Genomic DNA, 23,576 nt, shown 5'->3' on the forward strand with positions numbered 1-23,576 from the left:
GGGCCTGGGATCTGAACCCTCCCTGTTCCCCTACATCCTAAAAGGGAGGCTGGGGTCCTGGAAAGATGTGTCCCCTCCTCATCCCCTCCCCCATCACTCCAGATCTTGGTGATTAACAGAGGCCAGTGGAGGGAACAGCAATTCAAAAGTCTTGGGTCAGATGTTAACTATTTCCAATCTTCCTCAGCTTGGCTGAGGCCAGAGGACTCACAACTCTGACTCCCAAATGGTTAGTAACTCGCAAGTAGGAGTCCAACCTGGTTCAAGCCCTAACTCCACAATTTACTAGCTGGGTGACCTTCGATAAGTTACAAAGTTACAAGCCTAGGTTTCCTATCCAGTGAAATGGGGCCAATTCTACTCCCCTCATGGGGCTTTTAGGAGGATTAAAGGGGCTTATTACATAAAGTACATAGTGTAGTTTCTGGAACTCAGTAAGCTCTCCAGTAAATGTTATTATTAAACGTGTTTGTTTCATTTTGTTTGAAAGCCCTTCCTTGCAACCCCTGCTGCCTGGTAATGCCAGGTAACTAAATGAAACCAGGGGGAATATTCAACTGCGGCTGACCACGTTGTCCTTGGGTCTGGGAAAAGTCGGGAGTCGAGAAGGGGTGGTGGATGTGGGCCTAGGGTCCTGGATCCAGAGGAGACTTCAGAGACAGTGGCCTGCATGAGGGCACAACTGGAACGTCAGCCACATCGCCCGCCTTTCCCAAACACCACACTGCCTCTGTTCTGGAGTGAGGGAAGTTCCGAGCTGGACTGGACCCTGCCTACTTCCCTTCTGTTGCTCCCCACCTTACACTCCATGGTCCAGCCAAACTAAACATATTTAAGTTCTTGGACCCCATATGCTGTTCCCTTGGCAGGAACACTCCCTGCCACCTCTCATGTCCCAACCCCTTCCCCAGCCCCTGGCTTGGACAACACTTCCACCACGTGCCCCCCACCTCCAAGAACATGTCAGCAGCCCTTCCTATGTGACTCTATATTTTTCCTCCCACTTGATTACATGCATATATTACTTATTTTGTCCATCTCCCTCCACTAGCAGGCGAATGGCCCACAAGCCTGGGTTTTGTGCACGTTTTGCTCACTAATGTATCCCCGGCACCTAGAACAGTACCTGACACTTGGTAGGTGATCAATAGATACCTGCTGAGTGAAAGATTCACTAGTAAAATTGCCTGGTGACTGATTTGCTTCCTCCTGTGGTCAGGGAGCTCACTGAGGTTGAGGAGCTGTGGGCCTTGCCTGCCTCTCAACTTCAAGCGCCCAGTAGGTACTCAGACGTTTGTTGGCTGAATGACCAGTCAGCTTGGCCTTGAGTCTCAGACACCTCACTGCGTCTATAATGAGGGAGGAGCTGCATTCGACCACCCTGGCCATATGAGGAGGCTGCTGCCCAGCCACACACCAGCCAGGATAAAAAGTCTCCACCCATGAAGAAGTTCTCACCTTAGAAATTCACGGCCCTTTCCAGATTCCCTTGCTACTTTAGGGAAAGTAACAAGCATTAGCTTAAGGACAAATAAAGGGAAGGACTTCTCCCCCCAAACAAAGGACGTGACCAACTACCTAATAAAAAATTGCTGTCTCTTAGCACAGGGCCAGGTGGGAAGCAAGAAGCCAGAAGGGATGGGTCTGGTAAGGAGACTGTTGGGAGAGGTAGAGTCCAGAAGAGACTCAGCTACTTCAAGACACAGAAAAGCTGACAGTACTGAGGTCCCCAGGTAATCCTCAGTTAACCCAGCAATTACGCTCCCAGGGATGTACCTAACCGATCCGCCTACGCAGTTTCCCTTGCACAATGGTGTTCACGGCAGCACTAGCTGTAATAGCCAAAAAAATGGAAACTTCTCAAACGCCCATCAACAGCCGAAGTGTGGATGGTCACATGATGGAAACTACAGAAGAAAGACAATCGACCACAACTACATCCAGAACCGTGCAAGAATCTCACAATGTGCAGTGAAAGAAGCCAGATCCAAGAGGATATTCTGTGTGATTCTTTTACATAAAGTTCAAATACAGGCAAATCAATCCATGGTATTTGAAGTCCAGATAGTGGTTTTCTTGGGGGAGGGTAAAGATGGGGAGGGAAGTGGCATTTGAGGTGCTGATAATGCTGTTTCTTGATATGTGTGCTAGGTACATGGGTGTTTAAGTGTGTGATGTTCATCGAGCTGTATGTACACTTATCATCTGGACACTTTCTTCCACATATGTTATTCTTCAATAATGGTGGTTCTTTGCATGGAGATCATTCAGCCTCAGGACCGAAGCCTCCACTGATTTGGGGAGACAGGCCCTTCTGTCCTTCCCCCTCCTCCATCATCCTCCAAATGCTTTGCAGAGCTATCGTTTCCTAGAGACTCATTGCTCATGGTAAGCCATGCTTTCCTCACACAGCAGGGAGGTGAGGGCACCCTGCACGGGTAACCTAGGAACAGAGTGCCATGTGAGGAGATGAGAAGAGAGACTAGAGGTTTGAGACCTGCTCCCCAGACACCAGCTAACAGTGATGTACGTCGGGCTTCGGCAACCAACTCTACTCGGCTGCTGAGCCAGGAAGGCAGCTGGGTGGGCTGGAAGCCCCAGTTCCCAAATATTCATTCCACAGAGGCAGATTTATTGGGCACCATGGACTGCCCCTGGCCTTACTGCTGACTGCCCCAGTGACCTCACACCAAGTTTCTTACCCTCGTTTTACAGCTGAGTGGGAGTTACCATCACCTGCGCCGCAAGGCTCTTACAAGCATAAAAAGTAACTAATATTAGACAGTCAGCTCCACCAGAGCAAGGTCTTAGTTTTGTTCATTGTTTTAGCCGCCATCCTAGAATAGTGCCTGATATATGCAGATGCTAAATATATGTTTACTGAAAAAATAAAATGTAAATAGAGGGCATAGCCCGGAATGGGAGCTCCAAAACAAAGGGCAATTTTTACATGAGTTGAAATAAGCAAAACCATCTTGAAGTTAACTCCTGCTCAGTCAAATTTATTACTGAACTTTGAAGTTTTCTACCAAAGCTAATGAGGGTTAGCTTTAATCTTACCCAAATGCTGACTGAGGGTGAGTTGAACCTGCAGAGGGGGCCATAATGAAGAACTGGATTTCTTTTACTGTAATTAAGCTGCTTCTCTCAACTGTTCTCCATGAAGGATGTATAGACCACTTTAGGTCACTCACTTTAATCACTGCACTAATACCATGAAAGCTCCTTCCTCCCACCTCTCCTTTGTCTTTGCTTCTAGACCACCCTTGAAGGCAGACCCCAGACTGTGGAGTTGGGGTGGGGGAACATTCCTGCTCTACCTCCTTCCAGATTAACCTCTCACTCTTGGTCTAGGCAAGCCTGGCTTCACCTGCCCCAAGCCCCCATCACTAGGACACTTGAGAGACTGTATGCAAGCTGGTTTCCCCTGCAGGAACGTTTCTGGAAAACCCTAGGATGAAAAGGAATAAATGACTAAGCGCTCTTGGGGTAGGGGGTTGCTACTGGTGGGATTTGGTGCTCCAACATTCCACTTCTTCATTTCATCCACCTCCTACTTTCCGGTGGTAAAAAAAAATGCCATGGAACTTGGGAGTCAGAAACTTCCATTCAAGTCACATCTGGTCACTGCAGAGATGACTTTGGGGAAGCCATAGCCACTGAGGTTTCATCTGTAAAATGGGCAGAACTTCACAAGATTGTCATAATTCACACAAATACCTACTGGGACCTATTAAGCACCAGGTCCTGGGCACAAACCTAGAGGTAAAAGTCATGTCTGTGACCCTCAAGGAAACTCACTAGTTTAGCCTAGGGAATTGAATCCATTAAGCTGTTCCTGTGTTTCTCCACCTCTAAAACCTCCAGCAGGGCTGGGCTACAGGGTTTCTGAAGTCCCAACTCTGGGATTAAGAGTTCAAGTTGTTTAAATGTACATCACCAGCTTCAAGAGAACGTCAGGAGGGTAAAGCAAGTTCAGAGTTGTGCAAATGCTTTGAAGAGGAAAGTGCACATACAAACAAGGTATTAACTGTATCAGATAATTTCTTTGAGCTCAACTTCATAGACACCTGTGAAATTCATAACCCAGGGGCGAACAAGGGCAACTGTTCCTTAGCTATAGGGAAACTGTTGTCTGCTTGGCCAAACTTGAGAGTTTGTATGTACCCTCAGGACAACCCTTTCAACATGGCTGGATCCAGGCTGGAGCTCCTGTGTATGGAGGACAGGGAACTGGGGTGGAGGTAGAAAAGAGGTCAGCTGCTGAGGACTAAGGGGAGAAATACCACTATTTTTTGCCGGGGAGTCCCAATTTATTGGGACAAATTGGGCCCAGAAACTTGCTTTTTTTTTTTTTTTTTTTTTTTTTGCGGTACGCGGGCCTCTCACTGTTGTGGCCTCTCCCGTTGCGAAGCACAGGCTCCGGACGCGCAGGCTCAGCGGCCATGGCTCACGGGCCCAGCCGCTCCGTGGCATGTGGGATTTTCCCGGACCGGGGCATGAACCCGCGTCCCCTGCATCGGCAGGCGGACTCTCAACCACTGCGCCACCAGGGAAGCCCCCCAGAAACTTGCTTTTATTTAAAAAGGCAGCATCCCATTTCACAGGAAGACTGCTCTAAGAACTCGGCACGTTGCAGGGAGCTGCACTCAAGGTTAGCCAAGCACATTAACCCACGTTTTGTTTTATAACCTAGGTGTGCTCCTGGCATGAACCCACCATTTTCACAACCATAAACCAGACATCCGAGAAAGCAGAATTTTCTCAAAAGGTTTAAAATGCCTGACGTCACCGAGAAGCACTTGCCAACCGGACCGTGAAATCGAAAACCTGATCACTGCTTCCCCCCCAAGAACCTCAAGCTTAGTGAAGTGACAGTTAATCTGGTATTTCTTGCTTCAGTAAGAAAGATAAGGCACAGACAACACTCAGAGCCACAGCCTGCTCTCCCAGACTGTAGTCGGGGAAACTTGACAATGAGGGGGAGGGTGTACAGATTTGGCAGAAGTCTGGTTAGCAATAAAGCTTCCTCAGGGAGCCGGAATTGGATTTGGGGCCCTGCCCAAGTTAACATTTTTACAGGTTGGCTGAGTTGCAGTTTGTTAGCCAGTCAGTAATAAACCCATGTGCAAGAATTTAAAGTTTATGAGGCATGGCCTCTTAATGCTTCTCCTCAGCTCCCCTACAGCCAAGAGTTTAAGGAGCTTGGCCTGGCCTGGGTGTTAATTGTTTTGTCAATAGGCAGAGTTATTTGGGGGAAAAAGAAGAAATAAAGGCTTCTACAGAACTCAAGGCCCCCACTCCTCTTTTGGAGAAACAAAGGAGAGCCATTCTGCGCCCTAGGCAGCTCTCACGCACATTCAAGCTGTGGGAATTTGTACCTGGGGTGAGGGGTGTGCTGATGGGGGCATTACAAAAATGCTAGGTGGCACAGGTTTTTAAATTGCTTTGAAATTTTTAAACTTTAGATCCCCTACCCAGAAAAATGCATACAAGTTCTTAAACAATTTCACAGGTTAAGGATCCTCTGGAAGCTCACCCAAGGATCCTGGGACACACCTTTGTTTAAGAACTTGGGTTTGATCCGGTGGAGGAACCCGCACTGCCCTGGATGGAGGGAGAGAGGCCCCCATCAGCCGTCAGCTGCCTGGATCTCATAACACTGGTTCTGAGCACCAAAGTAAACCCCACCCCCTCAAGTTTTTAAACCGTAGAAGAAACTGTGAGATCAAAAATGTGCTTTGATTCCCCACCCCACTGCCCCTACAGCTCAAGACCTTCTGGCTCCTCGACCCCCACCTCCCTCAAGGGCCCTAACATTTCAGTTCCAATACACTGGGGGTCGGGGGGTGTGCCCAGTGCGTGATGGCCCCAGTCCAGGTGTGCCAGGCCCAGTTTTCAGGCAGGCTGCAGGGGCGCGGGCCCTCCGGGAAGGGCAGGGTTAAGAGTGCATTCCAGCTGCCGGGCAAGAAGGGGGGCGGGGGAAGGGAGCGCGAAGAAGAGAAACAGACCTGGTCTGTCAGTCGGAGACACAAAGCACGGTACACAAAGGGGGCCCGAGAGGGGCGAAGGGGGCTGCCCGGGGCACGGCTCATCCCCCACACCTGCGCGGGGGTTGGGGGAGGAATGTGGACGGCGCATTCCTCCGCTGGGGCCAGCAGGGGAGAGCTTCCCACGTCCGGGCTGGGTGAGCGGCTCAGCCGCCCCGCACCCCGAAGGAGGGGGTCCGGGTCGGCCGCCGCAGAGGGGCAAGGAGGGGCTGGACGTCAGAGGGCGCTACGCTCTCCGGCCTTTCTCTCCATACGCCCACCCCCATTCCAGCCCTGGGGATGCTTTCTGCGCCTCCCCCGCACCTGAGGAGGCGCCAGGAGCCCCCCGCCGCAGCCCGGACACCTTCAGCTTAGCCCCCGCCTCGAAGTTCCGCCAGGCGGGCCCCCGGGGGGGGGCGTCTTACCATTCCCCCGCGCCCGGCTCCGCTCCAGCTCCGCGCCTCGCGCCTCCAAGGTCACTTCAGCTTCCCCGAAGCCTGCCCGGCACGGCTCGGAGGCCGCGCGCGGCAGCCAGTAAACCTGCGCCTAAGGGAAGAGGGGAAAAGAGGGAGGCTGGGTCACAGGCGTGCCCGGCCCTGCATACCCATCCCGGGGAGTCCTCACAGGCTTTCCCGGACAACCTTGGCCCCAGGCAGCCCAGTCCGGCTCTCTCCCCGACGCCACCGCCGCGTGCGGACCCCGCCTGCCCTCTGAGGAACGTCCCGGCAGGGGTCAGGCAAGGCAATGGAGTACCTGGAGTAAGAGGAAGAAGCGGAGGAGGAGGGACGCGAGAGGCCCACTAGGGAGCCCCATGGCTGGAGAGAGTGAGGTGAAAAGCTGCCGCGACTGCGGGTTTGTGCTCCGCTAAGCTCAGCGCGTCCCTTTGAGAACCGCGGCTCGCGGGAGCCAGAGGGAGGGGGGGGGGCCAGGTGAGCGCAGGTAGGTGCTGATTGGTCCAGCGCCGCAAGGTCCCGCCTCCTCGCAGGTGGGGCCGGGGCTTGCTCTGTGGAGGCACCCCGAAGCGTCCCCCCACACTGTCCTCTCCCGCGCCCCTCCTGCGTTCTCTCGGGTTTTCCGGAGTTGCTCCCGACAGAGACCCAGGCCCTGTCTCGCAGATTCTGGGTTCGAGGGGGAAAAAAAAAAAGGCAACCCACTCCCCGCCGCACACGAAGAAAATTATTTCTGTGCCTTGTGGAAAAGAAAGTGGAGATGCATCTGAACCCGATTGGAAACAAAGGCGCCCCATTCATGCTCCCCCGAGGCTCTCTGTTATCCAAGGCTTTGATGGAGGCCGGGTGTGTCCGCCCCACACCCGGCTACAGCGGGGGGCGGGCGGGTACCTCCTGCCTCTTTCCCCACCTCCCACATCAGCCTGCCCCCAGGACTCCGAGTGTTTAAAACTGGCAGTGAGGTCCCGAGGGACGGTGTTACAGAATCTGCTACAACTTGCGGAAAACTCATTACTTCCCTGACACAGCCGAACAAAAGGAGGCTGAGAGAGAAGATCCCAGAGATCGAAGCCGTGGTGACGCCAAAAGGTGCGAGGTAGAGGGGTGGTTATTAGCCCCATCACCTCCAGCAAGCTTCCCACCCCCCACGTAGGATATAAATAATTAACAATGTCTCAAGTTTTGTAAAATGCAAATAAAGGCATTTTGAAAATCGCGACTGTTTTTATTGGTCTAAAATACCTACTATAATCTAAGTAAAAACTGCTGGCTGCGAGAAGCAGCCTTCCAGTGAGTCTCCCTACGAAGCAGCTCTTCTGTATCCTTACTGGGGGACATGCGATGGAGCTGGGATTCGTTCCTCTACTTCAGACCCGAAGTGCTTTACCCGTGGCGGCACGCAAGTGGGCCCCGGGCCCTGAAACAGTCCTGAAACTCAGTCGCTCCACACTGCACGCCCTCTCCCCACCGAACTGAGTTTTCCCAGCCAGTCACAACCTCCTGTTCCCTGAGGCCTCCCCACCTTCCCTAGCTGTCTTGAGAATCTCAGGCTGACTCCTCAACACGTTCCTTCCTCCTACCCATCTCAGATTTAGGGGTTTGAGGAGGAGACTAGAGTCTCTAATTATAGAGTTTTTGGCTCTCAAGGGCTAGCCTGGAAGCCTGCCTGTCCTTCCCACCACGAGGCCTGCGGCTAAGAGGACAGTTTGCCTTGCGATCGTGGGAGTCCTCTCTCTAGCCGACCAGGGGCTCTGGGGCCGCACCGCCTGCGTTCAAACCCGGATTCCATCACTTATTAGCGCTGTGACCTCAGGCTAGCGAAATAACCCCTCTGAGCCTCAGTTCCGCATGCATCTAGTGGGGGCTATTATGATATCTGCCCTCTATAAAGTACTAGGATTGAATGAATTAATACATATAGAAGAGGATTAAATTAGCACGTTTAAAACGCTAAACTCAGCACTTGGCACAGAGCAAGCGCCCAAATGTTGCCTGGTATTATTGCTTTAGGATCCAGCTCATTTGTCCTCCGCCTCACGAGCCGTTTCTTTCCTCTATAGCACCCTCACGTTCCCCAAACTAAGAGAATGAGAAACGCTGTAATCCTTCAATTTCACGGCTGATGGTAAAGCAAGCAATTGGCATCTGGTATCAGGGGAGCGCTCCGTTATCCCGCCTGTGGGCCCGGCAGCTGGGGGTTGGGGATGCACGACGCGCAGGAGAAGCCCGAGGCTGCTGACTGAGCTCCAACCCCCTCGCCTCGCTCTCCCGCAGGGGGCGCTTTCCGTGCCCGAGGGGAGGTTAGATACCCGCGCAGAGGCTTTTCGAGGCTGCGCCGGCCCCAGACAGTACCTGGTGGCCCCGCCTATCCTCGCCCCCCAGGTTCCTTTGCGCCCGCCAGGAACCATATGCAGTCTTTAGGCGGACAGTTAAACATCAACGTGCGTCGGGATACAGGTCCTAATTAAGTAAACACCTGGCTGGAGGGCAGTTGAACACGCTCATTTCCGCCTCCTTCCAGGGCACTCAGCATTCCGGGCGGGGGCGGGGAGGGGAGAGGAGAAATTGAGAGTCAGCTCTTCTGCCTGCACCTTGGACCACACTGCTGTCTTCTCTGCAGCTCCCTTAGTCGGTCGGCCGTTCATTCATTCATTTAAGAGATATTTGCTGATAGCCTGTTGTGTGCCAAGCACTGGAGATACAACAGTGAACGAAGCAAACATCCCTGCATCCTTGGACCGTCCATCACAGAGTGTGAGGGTTCAAGGAAACTAAATAAGTAACTATATAGCATGTTAGATAATGTGTACTATGCAGAAGAACAGAATGGGAAGTGCCAATTCACGGAACAGAAGGTAGGCTGGAAACTGTAAATAACATAATCTAGAAGGTGTTTAGGTCAGGGTCTAGTGGGAGACAGAATCCAGCACGGATGGTTCTAGTCTTAGTGAAGGGACTAGAGGAATAGGCAGGGTTCAGGAACCAACAGGGGTGTAGGAGGTCCGGAGATCAGCAGCAAGCAGAGAAGCAGTTACAACTTGGAGGACTGGTGGGCAAAGGGAGGAAACGGTATCATTGGGAGTGGGGGGTTGGAGGGGAGGGGGAGCTGGAGAGCTGAAGCGGAGGACCACCCCTCCCAAATGCAGCTGTGGTCCAGGAGGGACAGGCCACTGCCCACAGCAGAGCAGGAAGGATGTGGGGGGGAAAATAACTCAACATCTCTCTCCTTTCACCCTTCATCTTCTGGCATTGCCTGCCATGGACCAAACCCACCCAGAAGCCTGAGGGCAAGAAAGCCCGGGTGGTGGTGTTTGTAGGGGTCATCTTCCCAGGCACAGGGCAGAGAGGAGAAAGGCAGAAAATGGAGGAAGGGCTGATGAACAATGGGGAAAGCCCAGAGGCCTCCTTGAGAAATGAATAAAACCTGAATGAAGTGAGGGAGAAAATTACATTAAGCATATCTGAAGAAGGAGTATTCCAAGCAGAGAAAATAAGTCAAAGGCCCTGAGACAGTAGATTACTTGGGACAGGAGAAAAAAAAAAAAAGGCAATGTGGCTGGAGTGCAGTGAGCAAGTAGGAAATGAGTCAGATTTGGGAGGGTGAGGAACAAATCTTGTACAGCCTCATAGGCTATTGTAAAAACTTTGCCTTTTACCCTGAGCAGGAGGGGAGGAAGGCACTGGAGGCTGTGAGTAGAGGAGTGGTGTTGAGAAGACTACAGGAGATGAGGGCAGAAACAGTGAGGTCAGTTGGGATCCCACTGCAATAAGCCAGGCAAAAACCGAAATGGCTTGGTTCAGGGTGGTCATTGTGGAAGGGGTAAGAAATGATCAGACTAAAACAAACAAAATAAAAGTGTTGGTGAGGATGTGCAGACGTTGAAACACTTGTGCACTGTCGGTGGGAATGTCAACTGGTGCAGCCACTATGGAAAACAGTAAAACAGCTACTAAAACAAATTAAAAATAGAATTGCCATATGACCCAGCAATTCCATTTCTAGGTATATACCCAAAAGAATTGAGTGTAGGGACTCTAACAGATATTTGTATAATACATCTATGTTCATAGCAGCATTATTCACAACAGTCAAGAGGTGGAAGCAACCCAAGTGTCCACTGACAAATGAATGGATAAACAAAACGCTTAATAGGTACAGAGTTTCAGTTTTGCAAGATGGAAAGAGTTCTGTGGATGGGTGATGGTGATGGTTGCACAAAAATGTGAATGTACTTTATGTCACTGAACTGTATGTTATGTGGACTTTACCACAATTTTTAAAAGTTACTTTAAAAAAGTGATCAGACTCTGGGTATATTTTGAAGGTATTGCCAACGAGATTGGCTAAAGGATTGGATGGGGGTGTGAGACAGAGCAGATCAAGGATGACTCCAGGGTTTGGGGCCTGAGTAACCAGCAGGATGGCAATACCATTTCCTGACATGGGTAAGGCACATGTAGTGGACACTGTCAGGGCACTGCTCAGATCCCCTGGGATCCCTTTGTTGGTTTCTGAACTCCCCTTGTTTGGCTTCTGTGTGCTGATTCTCCCAGCAGCCTGTACATGTGAAGGGCCAGAGTCTTGCCCATCAGCTACTGGGGTCCCTTTGCCCTTGCAAGGAAGTGCCCAGGAGTTCACTTTCCCAGCCCTTAGCCAATGACCAAGTGGTGCTGGAATGTGGAAGCTGAGCGCTGGCCCGCCTCCCCCCAAACTCCCAGGGGTAACTTACATCCAGCATCCCCTGCTGGATCAGGCTGAAGCTACCCTCCAGGGACTTGGTCTGAAATCACACCCTTGCTTGGCTTCTTGCCCTCTTTATCTTGCTTCTCCACTCCCTCACCAGTTCCTCCTGGGAGCCCTTCCAAATTTAATAAGTCACTCAGGTACATGAATCCTTGTCTCAGGGTTAGCTTCTTGGAATCTCATTGCAGGTAGAGCAAGTTTGGGATTAGGGGAAGATCGGGACTTCAAGCTGGGACGTGTTCAGAGATGCCCAGTAGTGGCATGTTGAGGAGGCTGTGGTTGGAGACACGGGTCCAGGGGAGGCGTCCTGCCTGGTATATACCTTTGTCATAATGGAAAAGCATCTATTTGTGGAGAAAGATGTGCCCAGGGAGAACCCTGAGCCTCTGGGGGCCTTCCCATCTCCGCCAGAGCATGGCCTTTTTCAACACAGATGTTCATCCCGTCCCTGATGCCTTCCACCCAGACAGGGCTGGGACTCTTTCACTCATTTTGCTTTTTCAGAAAGAAGTGCACCTTCCCTGTGCTTCTTGTCTGCATTTCACATTTAAACACGTGCTACTTACTGTCTTGTGGGATCTCTGGCATTGTTACTTTCATCTGAGTGTCCTTCCGCCTCACTCTCCAGTACCTCTTTCCCCCTCCTTGAAAGCTCCTGGGGTCAGGGATCAGGATGAGCAGAGTATCACCTCTGCAGATTTCCCCACAGCACCCTGCCAGCCAAAGGCCTGTGGCATTTAAGTTAGGGTTGGCAGACCTATGTCTGAATCTTGCCTCTGAAAACGACTGCCTGGGTGATCTGGGGTGAGCTCTTTCATCTCTCAAAGTCCTCTGGAATGAGTAATTCCTATTTGATGAGTGATGGTGAGAATTATCCAAAACTGAACTGACCTTCCTCTGCAATTCTGCTCCTCCCACAGTCTTTCCATCTCAGCCAAAGGCAATTGCATCCTTCCAGCAGCTCAGCCTGCGCCGTCTTTCACTCTCTGACTCATCTGCTACCACTTGCTCACTCTGCTTTCTCAGCGCTGGCCTCCCTGTGGTTCTCCGAACACACCAAGTGTGGGCCTTTGCACAGTGCTTCCCTCTGCCTGGATCGCCCTTGCCCAGATGTCCACCCGCCTTTCTCCCTCACTCCTTCAGGTCTCTGCTCAAATGTGGCCCCTCTGAGAGGCCTTCCCTGACCTCCCTACATAGAGAGCCCTCTCTCATCACCCTCTTTCCCCTGCTTTATTTTTTTTCATAGCACTCATAGCACTTAATAGCACTAATCTATTAGTACACATATATATATTTTTTTGGGTGGGGGAAGGCAACATACAGTAATGATTAAGAGCAAGGACTCTGGAGTCACACTGTCTGGCTTTGAATCATTAATGCAGCTCTTCCAAGCTGTGAGACCTTGGCCAAGTGACTTTCAACTCCCTTGTGCCTCAGTATCCTCATCTGTAAAATGGGATAAGCATAACAATACCTTCCTCATAGGTTATGGGTTAATATTTGTAAAGCACTTTGGAACATAGTGAACCTAAGTATTCATTAAATTGTATTTATTGTCGCTCTCCCCTCACTGAGTGTATCCTCCCTGAGAGGCAGGGATTTTTGTCTTTGTTCATTGCTGTACCCCCAGTGCACAGAACAGCCTGGCATAAAATAGATACTGAAATATGTATTGACTGAGTGAAATCAAGAATATAATAACTGTTAAGCATCTGGCAGGGTGCTAGAAGCAGAGTAGACACAAAATCAATGTGGGTTCCCTGACCCACCTCACAGAGCTGATGTGAAATCCAATGAGCTAATAGGCAGCAAAGTGTTTAGCCAAGTGTCATACAAATAATACAAGTCATAATAAAATGAACTACTAGCACACTCTGGATTCAGACTCTAAGTATTTTCATGCATGATCTCACTCTCATCCTCTCAACTCTACACGCTAGTTCCCTTTTCACAGACGAGGAAACTGAAGTTAAATCCCTTGCCCAAGGCCACACTGCTAGGACAGAGGCAAAGCCACAGTGCAACCCAGTTCTGTCTCACTCCAAAACTCATTGCCTGAATCAGTTTCCAACCTACTATTCATCAATGTTTGCTGGAAGAATGAACTTGGGGAGCAGGTCTTTGGTATATTAGGAAGAATTCCACAATATCTGATCTTTTAAGAACCTCTTAAAATAAACATATTTGCCTCTGGTCCAAGGTTAAATTCTGGGTCCTCCAAGAAATATTTAGAAAGAGCTTTTCTGCCCATTTTTGGTAGCAAAATTCCCAGAGCTCCACTCCCACATAGCACACTTACAGGGTTATGTCCCAAAGACAAGTGGGTGTTTTCCAATCTTTTCTAGGAAGTGTCCTTAAAACTGAGTGCGGCCCTATTTCCTGCTCCTTCCCTCCCCTGCCCAGTGCACCTACAAATGCTTCCACAGTCTTACTTCTTTATGTCTGTTCCTGAACTTTCTGGGACCCTCCTTTCTGCCCAGTGATGTCTCTGGCCAGCTTTCCCATCTATCACTTTTGAATCCTTGAAGGTGCTGAGGCAGCTGATCCCCAGAGAGAAACCTGATCCACATACCTTCCCTTTCCTTGAACCTCGGGCAGGGCTCCGCTGCACCGGTGAATTTTTGCCAAGGCCTGAGCTGTCGGTTTCCAGAGATAAGAGGCTAAGCATTTATGTATGTGTATACAATGAAGGCACAGAATCGATTAATCAATAAGCACTCACAAAGCCCTGAATCCCTGTGGTTGGCTAAGGTCTAGAGACTTTGAGAACTGTAGGGCTCAAAAAGACCTTAAAGAAAATAATAACAACAAAATAATAATAATCTGTCCTCAGAGACATTCTTCATACTTCCCCTGAAAGGCAGGGGTGATCTCTGCAGATGAAGTTTCCCAGGCTCACTTGAGAGATGACTTCCTGCTGGGTTCAGCCAATGGGAGGCACTAGTGGGAGACTGGAGGGTGGGACAAAGGGAAAAGCCGGGGTATGCCTCCTCCTTCAGCTGTTTGATAATGGCTGTGTTTAATCTACAGCTACAGCTCCTGCTGTCGGTCCAGGTTCTGCCAGACTCTGGGCTCTGGAAACACCACCATTTCCCTCTCTTTCTCCTGCTAAGGGGTGGATGACTTCTTGCTGCCTAATCTCTAGGTTGTATCACTGTCCCCTGTTTGGCTTCTTAGCCTCTCCATCACCTCTGCATTAAGTTCCCTCTGCTTTAAATACTCCCAGTGGTTTGTCTTCCTGATTGGACCTTGACTGACAGAACAGTTAAAACTTACCCAGTACTTACTATGGGACAGACACTGTTCTAAGCGCATTATGTAAATTAGCTTATTTAATTCTACCATCTGAGGAATGATTATATTTTACAGATGAGAAAACTGAAGCACAGAGAGTCTGATCTACCCTAGTGAGATACCAAATCTGGATACGTATCAAAAATTAACTGCCAGGAAGCTAATTAAAAATAGAGGAGGTGGGCTTCCCTGGTGGCGCAGTGGTTGGGAGTCCGTCTGCCAATGCAGGGGACACGGGTTCGTGCCCCGGTCCGGGAGGATCCCACGTGCCGCGGAGCGGCTGGGCCTGTGGGCCATGGCTGCTGAGCCTGCGCGTCCGGAGCCTGTGCTCCGCAACAGGAGAGGCCACAGCGGTGAGAGGCCTGCGTACCGCAATAAATAAATAAATAAAATAAAATAAAATAGAGGAGGTGATGGACGCCATCCTGGTCCTACTGAGTCGGACTCACCAGTCCATGAGGCCCAGGAATCTAGAAATTTAATAAGCTCCCTAGGTGATTCTGATTCAACTAACCCAGCACCCCTCCATGAACTGGTAGTCATGAAACCCTGACCTCATTTTGGCGATGAGGACAGTAAGATCCAGATCAGTTGTACAGCAAGCTCTGTGGCAGACAAAAACACCGCCAAGGACAGTGCTTTCTGGTACTTCCACTGCCTTCTCCTTCAAGGTCACATGGCTGGTTCTGATGTTTGGACTTGCCCTCCCCAGGAGCCAGCTGAAGGTACTTCTTATTAGAAATGTTTTGGAAAATTCAGTATATGAACAGATGTGTAGGGCTTCCCTGCTGGCACAGTGGTTAAGAATCCACCTGCCAATTCAGGGGACACGGGTTCAAGCCCTGGTCCAGGAAGATCCCACATGCCGCGGAGCAACTAAGCCTGTGTGCCACAACTACTGAGCCTGTGCTCTAGAGCCTGCGAGCCACAACTACTGAGCCCGTGTACACAACTCCTAAAGCCCACGCGCCTAGAGTCCATGCTCCACAAGAGAAGCCACCGCAATGAGAAACCTGTGCACCCAATGAAGAGTAGCCCCCGCTCGCTGCAACTAGAGAAAGCCCTCGTGCAGCAACGAAGACCCAACGCAGCCAAAAATAAATAAATAAGAGGGTTAACATTCATTATAAAACGAAACAAACAAAAAAAACCCACAGATGTGTATGCAGAATTGCTGAGTGGTGATCAGTATTTGGGAAAAGGAAAAGGGAGGCAATTTAATCCACCTAATCTCTTATTTTCAGTCCTTTCTGAATAACTTCGGAGAGATAGTTAACCCTCCCCTCATTCTACCTTCCCCATTCTGATCAAGGCTGAGGTCAGGCCAACAATCTATATTTTTCAACAGGGGCCCAAGGTGATCTGCCAATTTGGAAAATACAATCAAAATCCAAAATGTTCAGAATCTGAATGGACTTCTGTCGTTGCCCTTCCCCCCATGCCACTGCTGTATTCCCAGCACCAACAAACAGTGCTTGGTACACAGTAGGTGCTTAATAAATATTTACTGAGTGAAATAACAGTAATAATTATTCTTGCATTGTGAAAATATTTTCTGTACAGTTATTCACTGATCCTCACGATGGACAGAATAGATATCAGAGTCCTCATTTTACAGAAAACGAAACTGAGTTCAGAGAGATTAGGTGATTTACCAGGTCACACAGCTAATGAGAAGTGTCAGAAGCTCTCTCCGTGGAATTCTACCACCAGTTGATGGTGGTAAGAAGGAACACAGGTGTAAGAATGCAAATATGAATGCATATGAATTACCAAAATAGAGGTCAAATTAACTCGATAAGGATAAGAAATTCTAGCATTTATCACTGGAGGAAAAGATTAGAGATTCAAAGATTCCAGGAGATACACAAGTCCCTCTATCTCTGGACTCTTAACTTTACCGTCATTAAATTCAAGCAATCCTTGCTTGCCTGCTATATTGGTAATAGTAATCCCCCTCTCATCCCTTATGGTTAAATGCTAAGTGCTTTGTACATCTTATTCCATTTAACCCTATTATCTCTCTCCTGAACTACTGCAGGAGCTTTCCTTCATCACCCTCCAATCTGTTTTCCCCACTTCTGTCAGACTGATCATTTACAACTGCCAAGTCTGATCACTTTGGATCTCTGATTAAAATCCCTAAATGCCTCCCCAAGATGCTCTCTTGAGGTCCTGCTTGGTCTAGGCCCCACCTACCTCTCCACTCATTACATTCAAGAAATATTTATTGAGGGCCTACTACATGTCAGATGCTATTCTGGGCACTGAGAATGCAATGGTGAATCAAATAGACAAGATCCTTGATATCATGGACTTTGTATTAAAAACGTAGAGAAGTAAACAAGATAATTACAGACTATTGAAAGTGCTAAGAAGGAAAAAAAATAAAGCAATAAGATAGTTACCGGGGAAGCCCATTTTTTTAAAAAAATTAATTTATTTTTGGCTGCGTTGGGTCTTCGTTATTGCGCGCGGGCTTTCTCTAGTTGTGGTGAGCGGGGGCTACTCTTCGTTGCGGTGCGCGGGCTTCTCATTGCGGTGGCTTCTCTTGTGGAGCACGGGCTCTAGGTGCGCGGCCTTCAGTAGTTGTGGCATGTGGGCTCTGGAGCGCAGGCTCCGTAGTTGTGGCACTCGGGCTTAGTTGCTCCACGGCATGTGGGATCTTCCTGGACAAGGGCTCTAACCCGTGTTCCCTGCATTGGCAGGCAGATTCTTTTTTTTTTTTTTTTAACATCTTTATTGGAGTATAATTGCTTTACAATGGTGTGTTAGTTTCTGCCTTATAACAAAGTGAATCAGCTATACATATACATATATCCCCATATCTCCTCCCTCTTGCATCTCCCTCCCACCCTCCCTATCCCATCCCTGTAGGTGGTCACAAAGCACGGAGCTGATCTCCCTGTGCTATGAGGCTGCTTCCCACTAGCTATCTATTTTACATTTGGTAGTGTATATATGTCCATGCCACTCTCTCACTTCGTTCCAGATTACCCTTCCTCCTCCCCGTGTCGTCAAGTCCATTCTCTATGTCTGTGTCTTTATTCCTGTCCTGCCCCTAGGTTCTTCAGAACCTTGTGTTTTTTTTTTAAGATTCCATATATACGTGTTAGCATACGGTATTTGTTTTTCTCTTTCTGACTTACTTCACTCTGTAGGACAGACTCTAGGTCCATCCACCTCACTACAAATAACTAAATTTCGTTTCTTTTTATGGCTGAGTAATATTCTAGTGTATATATGTGCCACATCTTCTTTATCCATTCATCTGTCAATGGACACTTAGGTTGCTTCCATGTCCTGGGTATTGTAAATAGAGCTGCAATGAACATTTTGGTACATGACTCTTTTTGAATTATGGTTTTCTCAGGGTATATGCCCAGTAGTGGGATTGCTGGGTCATATGGTAGTTCTATTTTTCGTTTAAGGAACCTCCATATTGTTCTCCATAGTAGCTGTATCAATTTACATTCCCACCAACAGTGCAAGAGGGTTCCCTTTTCTCTACACCCTCTCCAGCATTTATTGTTTGTAGATTTTTTGATGATGGCCATTCTGACCGATGTGAGGTGATACCTCATTGTAGTTTTGATTTTCATTTCTCTAATAATTAGTGATGTTGAGCATCCTTTCATGTGCTTGTTGGCAATCTGTATATCTTCTTTGGAGAAATGTCTATTTAGGTCTTCTGCTCATTTTTGGATTGGGTTGTTTGTTTTTTTGATATTGAGTTGCTTAAGCTGCTTATAAATTTTGGAGATTAATCCTTTGTCAGTTGCTTCATTTGCAAATATTTTCTCCCATTCTGAGGGTTGTCTTTTCGTCTTGTTTATGGTCTCTTTGCTGTGCAAAAGCTTCTAAGTTTCATTAGGTCCCATTCGTTTATTTTTGTTTTTATTTCCATTTCTCTAGGAGGTGGGTCAAAAAGGATCTTGCTGTGATTTATGTCATAGAGGGTTCTGCCTACGTTTTCCTCTTAAGAGTTTTATAGTGTCTGGCCTTACATTTAGGTCTTTAATCCATTTTGACTTTATTTTTGTGTATGGTGTTAGGGAGTGTTCTAATTTCATTCTTTTACATGTAGCTGTACAGTTTTCCCAGCACCACTTATTGAAGAGGTTTTCTCCATTGTATATTCTTGCCTCCTTTATCAAAGATAAAGTGACCAAATGTGCATGGGTTTATCTCTGGGCATTCTATCCTGTTCCATTGATCTATATTTCTGTTTTTGTGCCAGTACCATACTGTCTTGATTACTGTAGCTTGGTAGTATAGTCTGAAGTCAGGGAGCCTGATTCCTCCAGCTCCGTTTTTCTTTCTCAAGATTGTTTTGGCTATTTGGGGTCTTTTGTGTTTCCATACAAATTGTGAAATTTTTTATTCTAGTTCTGTGAAAACTAGCAGGCGGATTCTTAACCACAGCACCACCAGGGAAGCCCCGGAAACCCACTTTATCTTGATAGACTGGTTAGGGCAGGCGCTCTGAGGAGGCAACAGTGAAGCTAAGACCAAGGTTGAGAAGGAGCCAGTCATGGAAAAGCTAGGAGAAAGTATTCCAGGCAGAGGCAACAGCATGTGCAAAGGTCCTGAGGTAGGCAACTTCTAGAAACCAGGGACAGAGGAGAAGTCAGTGTGGCTGAAGCAGAGGGAGTCTTCAGAGAAAGGGAGATGAGGTGAGAGTAAAGAAACAGGTGAGAGATACATATCATATAGGATTCTATAGCCACAGAAAGTGGTCTTTTATTCCAGGATAAAAAGGAAGCTATTGAAGAATTTTAAGCAGAGGAGGAATATGGCCTGATTTATATTTTATAACATTCCTTCTGGCTGCTGTATGAAAATGAATTGGGGGCAGGAGGAATGAAAGTAAGGGAAAAGAGAGGAGGCTGGTGCTATGTCCAGATGAGACACAATGGACCTGGCTAGGACTATTGCAGAGGAGATACAGAAAAGTGGTCAGATTCTCGATAGAGCTTTGGGGTGAAATTGACAAGACTTACTGAGAGACTGATTTTGAGATTGAAGAAAGGAGGAATCAAGGCCTTCTCTTAGGTTTGGGGCTTGGATAGACAGTGGTGCCATTTAGGGAGGTAGAATCAGGTGCAGGAGGAATCAAGAGTTCCACCTGGACTGTGAAGCTGGAGGAGCTGTGAGCTTGCTGGGTGCAGATGTCTAGTTGGCCATGGGCTATTTATATCTGGTGCTAAGAGATTAGGTTGGGTTGGAGATACTAATGTGGGTATCTCCAAACATGATCCTTAAAGGTACAGGATTAGCCCCGAGGCACTCTGACATTTGAAGTCTGGGTGGAGCAGTAGGGACTAAGACCTGTCAAAGGAAAACCAGAAGATTGAAATCAACAGAAGAAAGGGTTTCAGAAAAGAAGAAGTGGTCAGCTGGATCAAATGCTGCTGGCAGGCATGAAGGATGTGGTCAGAGATATGTCCATTGAATTTGGCTGTTTGAGGTCATTGGGAGAACAGTTTCGCTGGAGAATCAACCTAGAAACCAGACTGGATTAGACAGAAGAGTAAGAGGTGAGGAAGTGTGTATAGTATTGACAATTCTTTTCAGGATTTCTTTCAACAGGAATAAGGAAATGGGGTGTAGCTGCAGGTGTGTGTGGAGTCAAGTGAGGGTTGATATTTGTTTTTATTTATTTATGTATTTTAATATACATTTATTGAAGTAATGTATATCATATAAAACACATACTCAATATAACTTATACATATAAGTTCTTCTTATATGTATACATATAATACGTATTTATAATAGAGCATATTTGTGCTGTTACATATGTGTAGTGTGTGTATGTATGTATGTATATATATATATATATATATATATATATATATATAGCAAATGGAATTTACTAGAGCCATTTTCTCCAAACTTCAGTCACTGAAGAATCATCTTTGTTTTTGCCCGGTCCTTAAACCATGAGTATTCTATACTTAAAATTTTTCATAAAATCAACTCACTTTTAAACAAATTTACTTTAAAAATTTACTTTAAAAAGCAATATTACTACAGTACATCAAATGGGAAACCAATACCACTTGCCACGACTAGAAGGTAACTGATTTAAAAATCAGTACAATGAAAATAAGATACAACATCATTAAATTCTAGCTGGTTATTACTGCCTGCTGGGGGCTAAGCCTGGGACCAGCTCTGTTTAAAAAGGGAAATCATGAAGCGTTAGATATCAAAGACATATCAACATCAAAGGGAGACTTTATCCTCGAAGGACTAAAAGAGAATTGAAAGGAAAATAATTGTTTCTCTATGTGATTTAAAAACACCTACTACCAGACATAAACTCTGGGGAACATGTCTTAGAACATTTCTTTTTTTTTAATTTAAGATATAACTTGTACTTAGTTGAGTGCACAAATCTTAAATGTAGATCTTGATGAAGTTTTACATATGTATATACCAGTGTACTCACCCCCCAGCTCAAGATATAGAATTTTCCAGCAAGGCCAGTGCCAGGCTTTAAACATAACAGATAAAGGCTGTGTCCTCATGGAATTTATAGTTAGCTCCTCTTGATACATATACCAAATGCTTAGTATGGTGCTAGGACATGGTAGGTGGTCTCTTTCTTTTTTTTTTGGCTTATCTATATATATTTTTTCTATTAGTTTTCTGTAAAGAGTATGTCTTATTTGTGAGTTAAAAACCAGTCTTGAGGGGCAGGAGTCAAGATGGCTGTGTGGAAAGACGTGGAGTTAGCGTATCCCCACAAGTAGGGTGCCTGCCGGCTGCTGGTGGGGAACTCTAACCCCCAAGGAGACGGGAGGAACCCCACAGTGAACCGGTAGGATGTAGGGGGAGTAAGGGGGAAGGAGAAGTTGAGGCCAGACAAGATTGGTGCCCCTGAGGCTGGGGAGATCAGGAGAGGCAGTGGGGAGAGGAGTGTAGGGTGACTGCCCCGCCCACTCGGACACGGGGAGCCTGCTGGGCTCCCAGGTGAGGTCCCCCGCCCTCTAAGACCAGGGGTGGGGGACACGCCTGGGCCCCTTCTGTTCCTTGAGCCTAAGCCCCACCCCCCCACAGCCCCCAGGGTTTTCCTGTCCTGTGGGTCCCGAGCATTGGCCCCGCCCACCACCCAAACCTCACCCTTGCTTAGGCTCTGCTCTCCACAGCCAAGGCCTTTCCCACCAACCCTCCTTTTTTTTTTTCTTTCCTTTTCCCTCCTCCTCTTTTTTACTATTGTGGTACTGATGTACCTTCTGGTTGTTGATTCATCTATACTGTTATTTTTACAGTCTTTCTAACATATCTGTTAGTTTCCTAGTCTAATTTTATTTTTTACTTTGTTATTGTTCTCTCTCTCTCTCTTTTTTTTTTTTTTTTTGCCACCCCACGTGGCTTTCAGGATCTTGATTTGCCAGCACGGGGGTGGGTGGAAGCTCCTGCGGTGGGAGCTCCAAGTCCGAACCACTGGACTAACAGAGAACCTCAGACCCCAGGGAATATTCATCAGTGTGAGGTCTCACAGAGTTCCTCATCTCAGCACCAAGACCCAGTTCTACCCAATAGCCTACAAACTCCACTGTTGGAAACCTCAGGCTAAACAACCAGTAGAACAGGAACACAATCCCACTCATTAAAATAAATAAATAAATAAAGAGACAGCAAAAAAATATGTCACAGATGAAGGAGCAAGGTAAAAATCTACAAGACCAAATAAATGAAGAGGAAATAGGCAATCTACCTGAAAAAGAATTCAGAGTAACGATAGTAAAGATAATCCAGAATCTCGGAAATAGATTGGATTTATTCCATTTAAATAGAATGGAAGCACGGATTGAGAAAATACAAGAAATATTTAACAAAGATCTAGAAGAACTAAAGTACAAACAAACAGAGATGAACAACACAATAACTGAAATGAAAAATACACTAGAAGGAATGAATAACAGAGGCAGAAGAACAGATAAGTGAGCTGGAAGACAAAATGGTGAAAATAATTACCAAGGAGCAGAATAAAGAAAAAAGAATGAAAAGAATTGAAGACAATCTCAGAGACCTCTGGGACAACACTAAACACACCAACATTCAAATTATAGGGGTTCAAGAAGAAGAAGAGAAAAAGAAAGGGTCTGAGAAAATATTTGAAGAGATTATAGTTGAAAACTTCCCTAACATGGGAAAGGAAATAGTCACCAAAGTCCAGGAAGCACAGAGAGTCCCATACAGGATAAACCCTAGGAAAAACACACCAAGACACATATTAATCAAACTAACAAAAATTAAATGCAAAGAAAAAATATTAAAAGCAGCAAGGGAAAAACAAAAAATAACATACAAAGGCATCCTCATAAGGTTATCAGCTGATTTTTCAGTGGAAACTCTGCAGGCCAGAAGGGAGTGGCAGGATATTCTTAAAGTGACGAAAGAGAAAAACCTACAACCAAGATTACTCTATCCAGCAAGGATCTCATTCAGATTCGATGGAGAAGCCAAAAGCTTTTCAGACAAACAAAAGCTAAGAGAATTCAGCACCACCAAACTAGCTTTACAACAAATACTAAAGAAACTTCTCTAAGTGGGAAACACAAGAGAAGAAAAAGACCCACAAAAACAAACCCCCCAAAATTAAGAAAATGGTAATAGGAACATACATATCAATAATAACCTTGAACGTAAAGGGATTAAATGTCCCAACCAAAAGACACAGACTGGCTGAATGGATAAAAAAACAAGACCCATATATATGCTGTCTCCAAGAGACCCACTTCAGACCTAGGGACACATACAGACTGAAAGTGAAGGGATGGAAAAAGATATTCCATGCAAATGGAAATCAAAAGAAAGCTGGAGTAGCAATACTTGTATCAGATAAAATAGACTTTAAAATAAAGACTGTTACAAGACATAAGGAGGGACACTACATAATGATCAAAGGATCAATCCAAGAAGAAGATGTAACAATTATAAATGTTTATACACCCAACATAGGAGCACCTCAATACATAAGGCAAATGCTAACAGCCAAGAAATCGACAGTAACACAATAACAGTAAGGGACTTTAACACCCCATT

The 23,576-nt window shown here is 47.0% G+C and overlaps 1 protein-coding gene across 10 annotated transcripts in view; it reads right to left on the reverse strand.

Moving 5' to 3' along the window:
* Positions 1 to 23,576, reverse strand: part of CDH3 (cadherin 3) — a 107,715-nt gene that overhangs the window by 36,978 nt on the left and 47,161 nt on the right. For 2 of the 10 annotated variants that reach the window (XM_033434241.2, XM_049703969.1), the window contains one exon: positions 6,455 to 6,575. The exons of 6 other annotated variants lie outside the window; for them this stretch is intronic. In XM_033434241.2, coding sequence (XP_033290132.1) covers positions 6,455 to 6,575 — 121 coding nt within the window. Of the gene's footprint in view, positions 1 to 6,454; positions 6,576 to 6,670; positions 7,382 to 23,576 lie in introns of those variants that run through there. 2 more of the 10 variants (XM_049703968.1, XM_012534285.3) reach the window with 2 other exon arrangements.

The sequence above is a fragment of the Orcinus orca genome, chromosome 20, assembly GCF_937001465.1.
Source record: "Orcinus orca chromosome 20, mOrcOrc1.1, whole genome shotgun sequence".
In the NCBI taxonomy this organism is placed as follows: domain Eukaryota; kingdom Metazoa; phylum Chordata; class Mammalia; order Artiodactyla; family Delphinidae; genus Orcinus; species Orcinus orca.